This window comes from Ooceraea biroi, chromosome 9 (genome assembly GCF_003672135.1).
Source record: "Ooceraea biroi isolate clonal line C1 chromosome 9, Obir_v5.4, whole genome shotgun sequence".
In the NCBI taxonomy this organism is placed as follows: Eukaryota; Metazoa; Arthropoda; class Insecta; order Hymenoptera; family Formicidae; genus Ooceraea; species Ooceraea biroi.
In genome coordinates, this window is record NC_039514.1 from 6530304 (window position 1) to 6542982 (window position 12679).

The following is a 12679-nucleotide window of genomic DNA, read 5'->3' on the forward strand; positions in this document are numbered from 1 at the left end:
AAATTCTTACGCGATGTCGAAGTCTTTGCGATTTAACGGTGATTTTCTAGACAGTGTAGAAATATATTAATCAACGAAATTATTTTCTAATATACCTATATCCCTAAGTACAATGATAAAGTAAATAAATAATAAAGTAAATAAATAATAAAGTAAACAATAAGAAAACTTTTAAAAATAAAATCCAGTGAAAAATTTCATATATAATATTTTATATGAGATATCATATCTTTTATATTTTATTTATTTCTTATATTAAATATTTTATATAATATTATATAGTATTTTATGTGTGTGAGATATCTTATACAGGGTGTCTGACATAAGGCGAAAAACCTCTCGCCCACAGATAGATCTCGTCAAACTGAATTAAAAAGTCCTGTACCATTTTGCAAACAACCACGTAAAATTTCGAGTAATTAAGTAAAGAAAGTTCGCTAATTCAGCGGACGCGAGGGAAGAATGAATGAATAACGTAAAAACGCGCGCGCGACGCGAGTGCTGGAGTATTTCTTAGAAGAACGCGAAGCAGCGAGGATCGGATTACAGCGGCAGACGAGACGACTTTTTGTGATGTATAAGAAACGGCAGCGGCAGGCGAGGCGACGCTTCTAAGAAATACGACACACTTTCTCGGCAACTCGAGCACGTGAATGAGACGCTGAGAAATTATTGTCCATGCGTCGTCTCGCCTGCCACTATAATCCGATACTCGCTGCTATCTCGTCGCGCGCGCGTTTTTTACGTTATTCATTATTCCCTCGCGTCCGCTGAATTAGCGAACTTTCTTTACTTAATTACTCGAAATTTTACGTGGTTGTTTGCAAAATGGTACAGGACTTTTTAATTCAGTTTGACGAGATCTACCTGTGGGCGAGAGGTTTTTCGCCTTATGTCAGACGCCCTGTATATTATTTTTTATATTAAATCAGAGCTGCTGCGTTATTTTAATTAACTATTGTCTCAATAATGTACACGTGTTAACGTAATTTAATATAAAAATTGAAAAAAGAAAAATATGCTGATTGGACAGAAGATGTTTCAACGCAATGTTTCCATTATTCAAAACTCGGTGCATTATTAATCTCGTACATCGTTCCTCTTTCTCTCTGCGTCCGAAGATCGATTTAATTTACTAAAACCTCGTCACGAGGAACAGAGCTAATATCATGCAATCTGAACTTCGTTAATGTTACAGTAGTATTACGTCCTTAATTTCTGCCTACGAAAAATACCAGACTAAACGCACCACGCTTGTCAGAGTGCCTGGTGTCGCTAGAAGAACTCCAACATTCAGCCAAATTTTTTCGAAGTGTTCCTCACCCCTTCAAAAATCCCTTCAAACGCTCCTGGAAAAATCTCAACTTTCGACCACTTGGCTTCAAAATACTTTGTAATCATTGTGGAAGAACAACTTCAATTTGCTTCAGTTTTCTAACATTTCCTCGTCGAGTCGATTAATAGATCCAAAGGCGATCCGCGGCAAAAGGAGAAAAAAGAGATGGAGGAGGAGATTCGCGTGCAGGTGGAGGACAACTCACCCTCGATAGAGCACACCCTGCGTCCGATCGCGTACACCTCCTGGTTCCTGGGCGTCGGCGTCGCGCGTCCTCGAGGGTGTCCCAAAGTTGTCACGATCATCCTGCGGGTCGTCCACTTCGGGGTGTGCTCGGTGATCGTGGCGTACGGCGCGATAGACTTCTTCACGTTCGGCAGCGTCTTCAAGAGTGACATATTCAAGATCATGTACTACATGAACAAGGTGGTGTGCTACGTGTCGGCGTACTATTATGTGTACCACGGCATCAGGCACTACGACAGGTGGCCGCAGCTGATGGACAAGATGAAGAACCTCGACCAGAAGATTCGAAAGGAGATCCCGATGAACGACCGCCCGGTGAAGAACGCCCAGGTGCTGGCCATCCTGGCGACGTTCGCCTGCGGCCCTTTGTCGTTGATCGTGCACGCCCTGTACTATTACTTCACCCTTCCCGAAGATATCTTCGCGTCCGACCTGCTGCTCTATTACACGATAGCCCAGTCTTTGATCAACAGCTTCGTGTTCGATGTGACCGTCTATGTGCTGTACCGCAGGTTCCAAACGCTGAACGAATTCATTGGACAGCTGGACGAGCGATTCGGCGCCCCGTGGATCGCAGTTAAAATTAGGCGTATCAGAGAGCTGCACACTGGTGAGTGCAAGTTTTGTTCAATGCTCGGAATATATTTTGATTTATTTATAATTTTAATATGCTGCCAAGTTAGATCAGTGTTAAAAGTATTACTCTAACTAGCATCAATTAACTAAATTATGATAAAAATTCTATGAGATGTAAAATAATTTACTAATAAGATAAAAATTTTATCAAGCTGTTCTCTTTTCAATTGTCATGGAAAATTCTCTTATCCAGGCATCTGCGACCTAGTAATCATGGTAAACGACATACACGGCTTCCACCTTCTCCTTTGCTCGGCGAACTGCTTCACCATGGCCGTGGCCACGCTGTTCAGGATCTACATGGGTGTCGTCGAGAGAAACTACGCGTTCATGCTGATAAACAATATTCTTTGGCTCCTGTACGCTGCGCAATTCGGCCTGATGTGCTGGGTCTGCACGCTGGCGCGTCAAGAGTCGGACAGGACTGGGATCATCATATATGCAATCATACTGAATTGCAAATCCACGAATCCTGGCAAGCCGAACAGCGCCAGGAGTCAACCGAGTCTCGAAGTGCCTCCGCCAATTGACGGCGGCCCGGATGGCGAACAGAATTCTAATCGAAGCAGCAGTTACAATCTCAACTACGTCGTGATGGAGACTTTGCTGCGCAAAAACTTGGACCGAGACTGCGTCAGGAACGAAGTCAACGATTTTTCGATACAGCTGCAACAGCACCGAGTGGCGTTCACTGCCTGCGAGTTTTTCGAGATGAACAATTCTCTGCTCAGCGGCGTGAGTAGACGATTTATTATAATTTATATTTAATTAGAATATTTAATTATACTTTATTAGGTGACTCTTTTCAGTTTGTTGGAGTGATAACTACTTATTTAATAATCCTCGTTCAGTTTTATCGACCCGACAATCCGAACGCGCAATTCAGTAGGAAACGCTGAACGGAAAAATGTTGCACTCTAGAAAGGAAGAAAGCAGGAAAGGATCGTTGCGCATTAAAGGAGGAGAAAGACAACTCGAGCCAAATATTAAATTATAATAAATATTTATTATAACAAACTTAACATTACAATAATACCATTTGTTTGTGGATTTCAGAAAATAAAAAAGGAAACTTTACAACGAGGTAAAACAGAATGGACACTAATGGACGTCAAGTGCAAATGCAAAGTGTGAATAATGAAAATGAAGTGAATAAAATGAATAAAATGAATTTTTAGTGTTACTCAAGCTGTGCGAGAAACAGTGAGAGTCGGTCGATTTAATCGACTTCCTCGATAGTTGGTCCAGCACCACCAGGATTTGGTCCCGCGCCACCGGCACCTGGGAAGCCACCAGGTGCCCCGCCGCTCTGGTAAAGTTTCGTGACGATAGGATTGCAGATGGCTTCCAGTTCTTTCTGCTTGTCAGCGAACTCCTCCTTCTCGGCCAACTGATTGGCGTCCAACCAGGAGATGACCTCGTTGCACTTGGACATCACCTTCTCCTTGTCCGACGCGTCGATCTTGTCCTTGACCTTCTCATCCTCCATCGTGCTCTTCATGTTGAAGCAGTACGACTCGAGGGCGTTCTTCGCGGTGATCCTCTCCCGCTGCTGCTCGTCCTCCGATCGATACTGCTCGGCTTCGTTTACCATCCTCTCGATGTCCTCTTTCGACAAGCGTCCCTTGTCGTTGGTAATCGTGATCTTGTTCTCCTTGCCCGTGGACTTCTCTATCGCCGAGACGTTCAGAATTCCTGCAGAAGACAAAGTGCGAAACGTTAATTGAAACTGCAAGATAAAAACTTCCAATCAGAGAATATTAAAATCAATCGGTTTGAAGTTTCGAACCTACCGTTGGCGTCGATGTCGAAGGTAACTTCGATCTGCGGCACGCCCCTAGGCGCAGGCGGTATTCCCGTCAGCTCGAACTTGCCGAGGATGTTGTTGTCCTTGGTCATCGCTCGCTCACCCTCGTAGACTTGGATAAGTACACCCGGTTGGTTGTCAGAGTACGTAGTGAACGTTTGCGTCTGCTTCGTGGGTATCGTGGTGTTCCTCTTGATCAAGGTGGTCATGACGCCGCCGGCGGTCTCGATACCCAACGACAACGGAGTCACGTCTAGCAGGAGCAGATCCTGGACTGCCTCGGACTTGTCGCCGTGCAAGATCGCCGCCTGAACTGCCGCACCATAGGCGACCGCCTCATCCGGATTGATGGACTTGTTCAGTTCCTTACCGTTGAAGAAATCCTGAAGCAGCTTTTGGATTTTCGGTATCCTGGTGGAACCACCGACCAGGACTATGCTGTGAACTTGAGCCTTGTCCATCTTCGCGTCCCTCAGCGCCTTCTCTACGGGCTCGAGGGTGCTCCTGAAGAGATCAGCGCAGAGTTCCTCGAACCTGGCTCGGGTGATCGACGTGTAGAAGTCTATGCCCTCGAACAGCGAGTCGATCTCTATGCTGGCTTGCGTGGACGAACTCAACGTCCTCTTAGCCCTCTCGCAGGCTGTCCTCAGCCGCCTTAGTGCTCTCTTGTTGCTGCTGAGATCCTTCTTGTACTTCCTCTTGAACTCCTGAACGAAGTGGTTCACCATGCGATTGTCGAAATCCTCGCCACCGAGATGCGTGTCGCCGGCCGTGGACTTCACCTCGAAGATGCCGTCTTCGATCGTCAGGATCGACACGTCGAAGGTGCCGCCACCCAAATCGAAGATCAAGACGTTCTTCTCGCCGGCAGCCTTCTTGTCGAGACCATACGCTATCGCGGCTGCTGTTGGCTCGTTTATTATCCTGAGGACGTTCAAACCGGCAATTGCGCCGGCATCCTTCGTTGCTTGCCGTTGGGAGTCATTGAAGTAAGCTGGCACAGTGATCACAGCGTTTGTCACAGTTTTCCCTAGATACGCCTCCGCTGTTTCCTTCATCTTCGTCAGTACCATGGAGGACACCTCTTCAGGGAAGAAAGTCTTCATCTCGCCCTTGTAAGACACCTTGATCTTCGGCTTGCCTCCGTCATTGATCACCGTGAATGGCCAGTGCTTCATGTCACTCTGGACGGTAGTGTCTTCGAACCGACGACCGATCAGGCGCTTCGCATCTGTAGAAAAATAAAAAAATTGTACAAGATTGTAAGTTGTCTTCAAAATATATTATGCGGTATTTAGTTTGCCTAAAACCAATTGCACAAGATCGAATTATTACCAAGAAACTGAAATATCTAGCGCTTGGCGAATTCTTCGATGAAATTACAATAATAATTTTATTTAAAAAAAACATTTTAAAATAATTTGTATATATTATAAGTTTTACTAATTTTGAAGACAGATTCAATGGATTTGTAGGAATTATTGTTACTATTACGCAGTAACATAATTACAATTTAAATAATAATAAATAATTAATATCCATGGTTGCATATTCGGTTCAATATATTTATATTGAATCCGATAGTGGAAACTGTTTCACGTGAATCATCTTGATTTCGTTCCAACATATTGGATATATTAAATCGGTGACGACATTGGCGCTGGCACAAATTACGATTACGTAAAACTGCTAGGTACGAGCTAGCGCTGAAACGCGCTCACGACAATGTGGAGAATAAAAACGCTGGCAGAGGAAGAAGGAAATTGCACACACACGCACTGTGAATGAACGTTCTATACTTATGTAGGCACGCGTATTGTGTAATCTCGCTCATGCAGTAAGATGCAATTAAACTACATTATGTAAAACTGCAGCAAGTTTAATTGCAAAGCATTGCAAAGTCGGGAGTGACTGTCATAGCTGAATATAAAATAAAATTAAATGACAAGGTAACGTTATATCGATACATTGTAACTTGAGGCAATATTATATCGATGTTGCAATAATAATAAAAATCAAAAGGCGTTATAAAACATTAAATAAAACCAATAAATTACGCGAAAAAAATCAAAAAGCGTTATTCTCGAAGCGGTCAGAAGATTTCTGTCATCGCATAAATTTCAATGGAAATAAAATTTCAACTTACCGAAGATGGTATTGCTGGGGTTCATGGCGACCTGGTTTTTCGCCGCATCACCGATCAACCTCTCCGTGTCTGTGAAAGCTACGTAGCTCGGTGTGGTCCGATTACCCTGATCATTAGCGATGATCTCAACTTTTCCGTGCTGGAAGACACCCACGCAGGAGTACGTGGTGCCCAGGTCGATTCCAACCGCTGGTGCCTTCGACATCGTTATCTTCTGGTCAGGTCTCGTCAACAACACTGAAATCAATGATACAACACGACGTGAGTTACGTGTGCATCGCGATCCGAAATCGGCTTTCCGTTCGATCGACCTTCAGCACGCTCGAGCGATCGATGCTGCTGGAGTTGTCACGAATTCCGCGCTAAAAATAACGACGCAATAAGCGTTTATCCTCGTTTGCGCTCCCCACGTATTATGCGACGTAGTTTCGCTAACGACTAAGTAAAGGTTTTCTTTGATATTGAATAACTGCACGAATATTTTTGTACAAGGACGCACTGTTAGTACGAAGATAATAATAGTGTATTCATGAATATTTGATTATCATAAGAGCAAATTATTACGGTAAAAGGTATCGAATTCGTGCTTCGATGCGTATCGTTAATTTCGATTATCGAACTTTTCAATCTGCGACTGCATCAATTTTATTTAGGCTTTATCATAAATTTTATAAAATGTCCAATGTTGAATTTCAGTAAAAAATCAATAATTGTTATAAGATGTGATAATAAAAATTCTTAAAACGTAAATCATAAATAAAAGAGGCTGACGTAGAATAAAAATCAAATTAACTTTTAAAGTTAAAATCGATTTAAAATGTTTTTAAATCGAATACATGTACGTAGCCAATCTGTTTACATTTTTATATAATAATCAATCTTTATATTTATCGCGATAAAATTTGAAGTCATTCGAAGAAAATTTTGGTCATCAAAAATAATAATTAAAAAATCGCAGAATTCACAATTTCGACAGAAATTCTGACGATTTAGAACACAACAGAAAAATTAATCTTCAATGATCAATTCAATACAATTATCTTATAATAAAAAAAAGAGTAAAACTTAAAACCACACGAACGAAAAGAAATTAACGTTTACCTCGTAATCGTCTTTCTTGCGTTAACTTTTGATGCAACGCTAAGCGTATGCACTCTATCCGCGCTGCGCTGCGCTCGTTACGAAACTGATGACGCGAGCTCTGCGTCGCGCTTTTAATATACCGAATAGCCCGCTTCGAGAAGCTTCGGTGGATGACCAATCGTGGCACGGTTACGCGAAACTTCGGGATGTCTCCATTGGCGGATACTTCGCGTGTAGGAGGGACAAGGAGACGTATGCGAGGGTGCGTTAGCAGAAATGAGATGAAGAGAGAACAAGAAGATACTGGAACTAAGTAACATGCTAAATATCCGCGACTATAAATAGCTCTGCGCAAATCACGTATCGTTTAAACGAGATATCATAGCACACATTATTATTATTATTATTATTATCGTAGTGGACACATTAATAAAATGAAGAGCGCGTCCGCCAGATATCGATTAGCTGCGTGCCGATGAGATTGTTCGCGCACTTTCCATAAATGGCGAGAAGGCGCGCGGACAGATTCGAACAAGACCAATCGCGTTTGCGCGATAAGAATCCTACACGTTTGAGAAAACACACGATTTATTTATAGCGCTTCGAAGTTCGTTTACCACGAAGTCTCGTCATTCTTCTAGAATTTTATGTATTTTACTTAATTAAATTCTTGTTTCAATAACAATTAATTTATCTCGATTTGCTTCGCGATGAGAGCTGAATTATTATTTTAAATTATGCTTGAAAAGTGTAAATAGAGGAACGATAATTATGTAATTATCAATAATTAACTATTATTATCATTAATTTGCTAGGAGAAATTAGTACATCAGGTGCTAATACTTTTTTATTATACTAAAAATAATTTACATTAGTTCTATAACAAATTAATTTTAGTGCTAAATATATTAAATGTTTAGATATTAATTAACAGTATAATAAATTCAATTTGATAAAATAATTGGACAAAGAGTACAAATTATATAGTTTATTTCAAGATCGTAAATTATTTCAAACGATTCTAATTCTAGTAGCAGCTTTATGTTGAATGCATGACAAAAATAGCCGGCGCGATACATATTTAACAGAAATTTCCGACAGCATCTAAGCACAATGTATATATAGAGTAGTGTAACTCTATCGATTTATTTCTTAAAATATAACATAAAATTCAATATAAAATAGAAGAACGTAGTATAACACATCACTGTCAGTAATTTGAATAGTCAGAATCTTTCTCAAATTTTATCACGGGGAAGTTTTACACGGTCAGACTTACATCTTGTGTGCATGCGTGCGTACCTGTACGTATGTATGTTACAGCAAAGATAAAGATCCCACGATTCGTCACTTTCGTAGCATTTTTTCATTCCAAATCCTCTCTGCTGCTCTTGCTACTGCTCTTGTACATCGTGGACGCACGCATGCACGCACGTACAATTATCACTGTATGAGACAGTTCTGCAAAATTATCGTAGATGGATGATCCAAATATCGCGAATTGAATTGATAAAATTTAGCATCAGATTGTTACATTTTTATGTAAATGAACTACATCGATCGTTATTCAGTGTGTTCGAAAACAAATCGTACTTTAATTTTTCCGCCAAAACTACCAACGCTATCTTACGTCTGAGGGATGATACTTTGGCATATATATACCCCGTACTATCCGTCGTAATTTCAAATCAAGCAAGTAGTTTGGCAGTGAATCAGTCGCGATAACCTACTAACAAACTCACTGCGGAACACCACGCGGTCATAAAACTTTATGCTAAATTAGATGTGACGGCGAGTAATACACTCAGATTATTGAACCAAGCTTACTTACAATCAGTGGCCATACTTAAAACGGTTAACACTTGGATCAATAGTTTTAGAAAGGAAAGAGAAGACATCACTCCTACATTTTCTACTGAAGAAGCTTACAATGCTATTAAAGACAAAGTCGCCGAAGCCCGTAAAGTTCATAATCGGAACCCATCATCTGCATTGTTTACTGCTAAACTTTCTCTACAAGAAAATGAGATTGATTTCGTTTTTGCCGACAGTAAAAAGGATGTGATTCATGGCTGCGTCGTGCCACGCAAGCTCACTATAGAACAAAAGCAGGCACGCTGCGATTATTGCACGGACATTATTGACACGTGCGATAAAAATCCCAGATTCTTGGAGTCAACAATCGTTGGAAGCATGACATGGTTTCGTGTGGAACCAGAGCGAACGGCGAGACAGGAGTCTACAACTAATGTACAGATGATGGCGTTTCTTTGTTTCTACGATTCGAAAGGCATCATATATTATGAATGCGGTATGATACGTAGGATAGAAGAAGCAGAAGACATTGGCCAAGGAGAAGAAGCGACATTTTCTTTGTATCTGTGGATGGAGAATGTGTGGCGTAACATCATTGATAAACGGTCAGAATATTTCGTGTCAAGAGCAACCAAACTTTTATTTCTTGCTTGATAAATCACTTTACTCTAACATCGATGTACATTACCTGTGTGCTGAGCGTCGAGCGTGTGTTTTACATCACTTACCGCATTCGCCGGATTTATCACCATGCGACTATTTTCTCTTCAACAAGATTAGAATAAGAATAGTGGAACAAGGAATACTTTCCATACAGCACGCAAAGATTGCATATATATTGCAGGAATCTTCCACCGCAACGTAGCAACATTGCAAATTCACTGCGAAATGTTTCTGCAGCATTGCTATGGGATTGCAGGAATGTGAAAATGTCCGCTTTTCGGAACATTGCAACGAAACGTCATAATAATATTGCAATGTAATGAATTTGCAATAATTATAATTATTCATTATTATATACTTTAAATATTTTTATTTATATAACTTCAATATTTTTATTTATTAACATAAATAGACAATTATATGTAATATAACAATAGTAATAAAAATTAAATAAACATTTTCTCTATTTTTGTTATAAAAAAAGTAACTGTTCTTTATAAAAAAAAACTTAAAAATCCTCTTCTTGAGATATTATTTTTCCTTTAATTATGTTAAAATATTTTTCCTTTAATTAAATAATTGAATCTTCTTCGTTTTTGTTTGTATGTTGCCTGTAAAAATAAAATAGGAATTAAAATTCATATATTAGCATAAAATTACATAAAAATATACAAGTATGTATAGAATTATATGTAAAATGACATACTTTCATCTCTCAATCCTAACCGGAGCTTGAGCAAGCCACTTGGAAATGCATTCAGCAATTTCTGCATCAGTGGCATGATTGTGTATTTCACGAATAGTTTCTATAACAAAAAAAGTTATTAAAAATATTACAACTATTAATATGCAGTTTTCTAATGAATTTCCATAATTTTGAGGTTATAGTGATATAAACCGTGAGATAGGCAAATAGAGTGATTCTCTATTATAATTAATAGATACAAAATTAACAGCACACAAGTGCTATAATTAGACATAATATTATAAAAAAGTACTTACCTTTTTCTTTTACGTAACTACTTTCTTTTAGAATGATGCTCGCGTCGTACAACCAACATGTTCTTTAGATAGTCGAAAGAGACAAACACCGCATGCACATATATATTACCGAGCTCAGATTCTGGTCATCGCACATCATTGGTCGAATAGATTTGGACAAATCTCGTTAGGATAGGAAGACTCCAATGTTTTAATAAAATGAATTATTAATATTAATTAATTACAAATTTTGATTGTGCAATGTTTCCGAAATATTAATGTCATGTTGCTACAAGTGTGCTGGTATTTTGCGGATATATATCTCTGCAATGTCTTCGTACTGTTGCATTGCAATTTGCAACGTTGCAACGTTGCTGCAATGTTGGTGCAAGCTTCTGTGCTGTATGGGTTAATTATACAACGTTAGAAGCTAGAATTAAGGAGTTCATGAATGCAATAAGTGACCAGAACGGTTGGTGGCAGAGTCTTCCGGATGATACACATCGGTGGTATGAGAGTCATCCGGATGATATACGTCAGTACATGGAATCCATCCAACAGTTGCGACAGCGTGCACAGATATGTAAGGAATTAAACGGAAATTATGTGGATGCTTTAATGCTTCGTTAGAGCAATTAGCAATATAAACAAATGCGTGCTTTTGTAAAAAACAATTCTTTTCGGTGTGTTGTGTAATTAAATTCGATATGTATACTTAAAATGTCAAACGGATGCTTCAACTATGTCAATCACTTTAGCAAAGACATTGTGGGAGTTCTGAAGTTGTATCATTCTTTTTTTGTATCACGCGCGAATACTTTTATTAATTATAAATCCGTCATTATTGTAAAAATTTCTATTTATTACTAGAGCTGATTGTTTTCTATGATTTAACTGTCTCATTTGGCTTATCTGAACTTTGAGTGTGCGACAAATCTATGTACGAATACGAAACGGACGCATTATCAGCAATAGTCTCTCACTTCATTTTTCATTACTGCAGTTAATATTAAAATCTTATTCGATAAGCATATTGTATAATATTTCGAAAGTTACATTTTTAAATTATATCTTAAAAGAGTGAAAACGTATAAAACTTGAAGAACTTGTATTTACTTGTCAATTAATATCTTTTATAATACTACATGTCTTTTTCAGAATACGCTTTCTTTGAATTTTATACACGAATGTATTTATAATGGACTAATATTAGTTTGCGATCGTGCTTGAATATTTTTGTAGATAAAACATGCATGAAACGTGAGATGGACTCGTAAATTCGCGCATATCAAGAAAAATTATTATTTTATTCTGGAAAATCGTTGTTGCGCTTTATATGTTTATAAGTGAGAACAGTTTATTATCACATTAGTTTACGTGTTTTACATATTTATTTTTAAACCTAATTTATTTTGAGTAGTGATACAGATATGTGCGTTAAATAGTTAAATAGTATTTGTGATCGATCTTAAATTTCAATTATAAAATACATGTGTTTTAAGAATACTAATTGGCAAAGATCTGTAATGCTATATATTTATATACATTATTTAGGAAAAGTTGTCTAAAATATATTTTATAACAATAATTTTATGCGAAATAATTGTGATCTAATGTGTGAATGTAATAATTCGTGTGTTATATTCGCGTGTTACACGAGCTAAATAAGGTAAGGACAAATACCTGATCAGCTTAATATTGTTTTGGATTGAGACAGTCGACAATAACAAAGGATAGAGACGGCTTCCAAGAGACCGAGCAAACCGAACGCGAGTCCTCAACAAGTAAAACGCGTGATCGTAGATTTATTAATTGTACTTTAGTCTATCCTTTCGAAATATATATATATTTTGTACTTATAGTAATTAAGTAAACATGTTATTATTTTAAACCAACCTACAATCCCTTGCATCACTTATGAAGAGAGCGAATATTATGTCCCATATTGTGCCTGTCGCTATCATTT

General features: G+C 38.7%; 2 protein-coding genes across 2 annotated transcripts; one reads left to right on the forward strand and one right to left on the reverse strand.

Moving 5' to 3' along the window:
• Positions 1-881: 881 nt before the first annotated feature.
• Positions 882-3362, forward strand: LOC105285549. The gene is made up of 3 exons (XM_011349798.3): positions 882-2192; positions 2412-2953; positions 3028-3362. The coding sequence occupies exons 1-3, from the start codon at positions 1502-1504 to the stop codon at positions 3115-3117; spliced, it is 1323 nt and encodes a 440-aa protein (XP_011348100.1). The 5' UTR covers positions 882-1501; the 3' UTR covers positions 3118-3362.
• A 27-nt stretch (positions 3363-3389) lies between these two features.
• On the reverse strand, positions 3390-7421 carry LOC105285550 (heat shock 70 kDa protein cognate 4). The gene is made up of 4 exons (XM_011349799.3): positions 7273-7421; positions 6172-6408; positions 4012-5256; positions 3390-3913 (listed from the first exon to the last, which is right to left on the reverse strand). The coding sequence occupies exons 2-4, from the start codon at positions 6374-6376 to the stop codon at positions 3438-3440; spliced, it is 1926 nt and encodes a 641-aa protein (XP_011348101.1). The 5' UTR covers positions 6377-6408; positions 7273-7421; the 3' UTR covers positions 3390-3437.
• Between the last annotated feature and the right edge of the window lie 5258 nt (positions 7422-12679).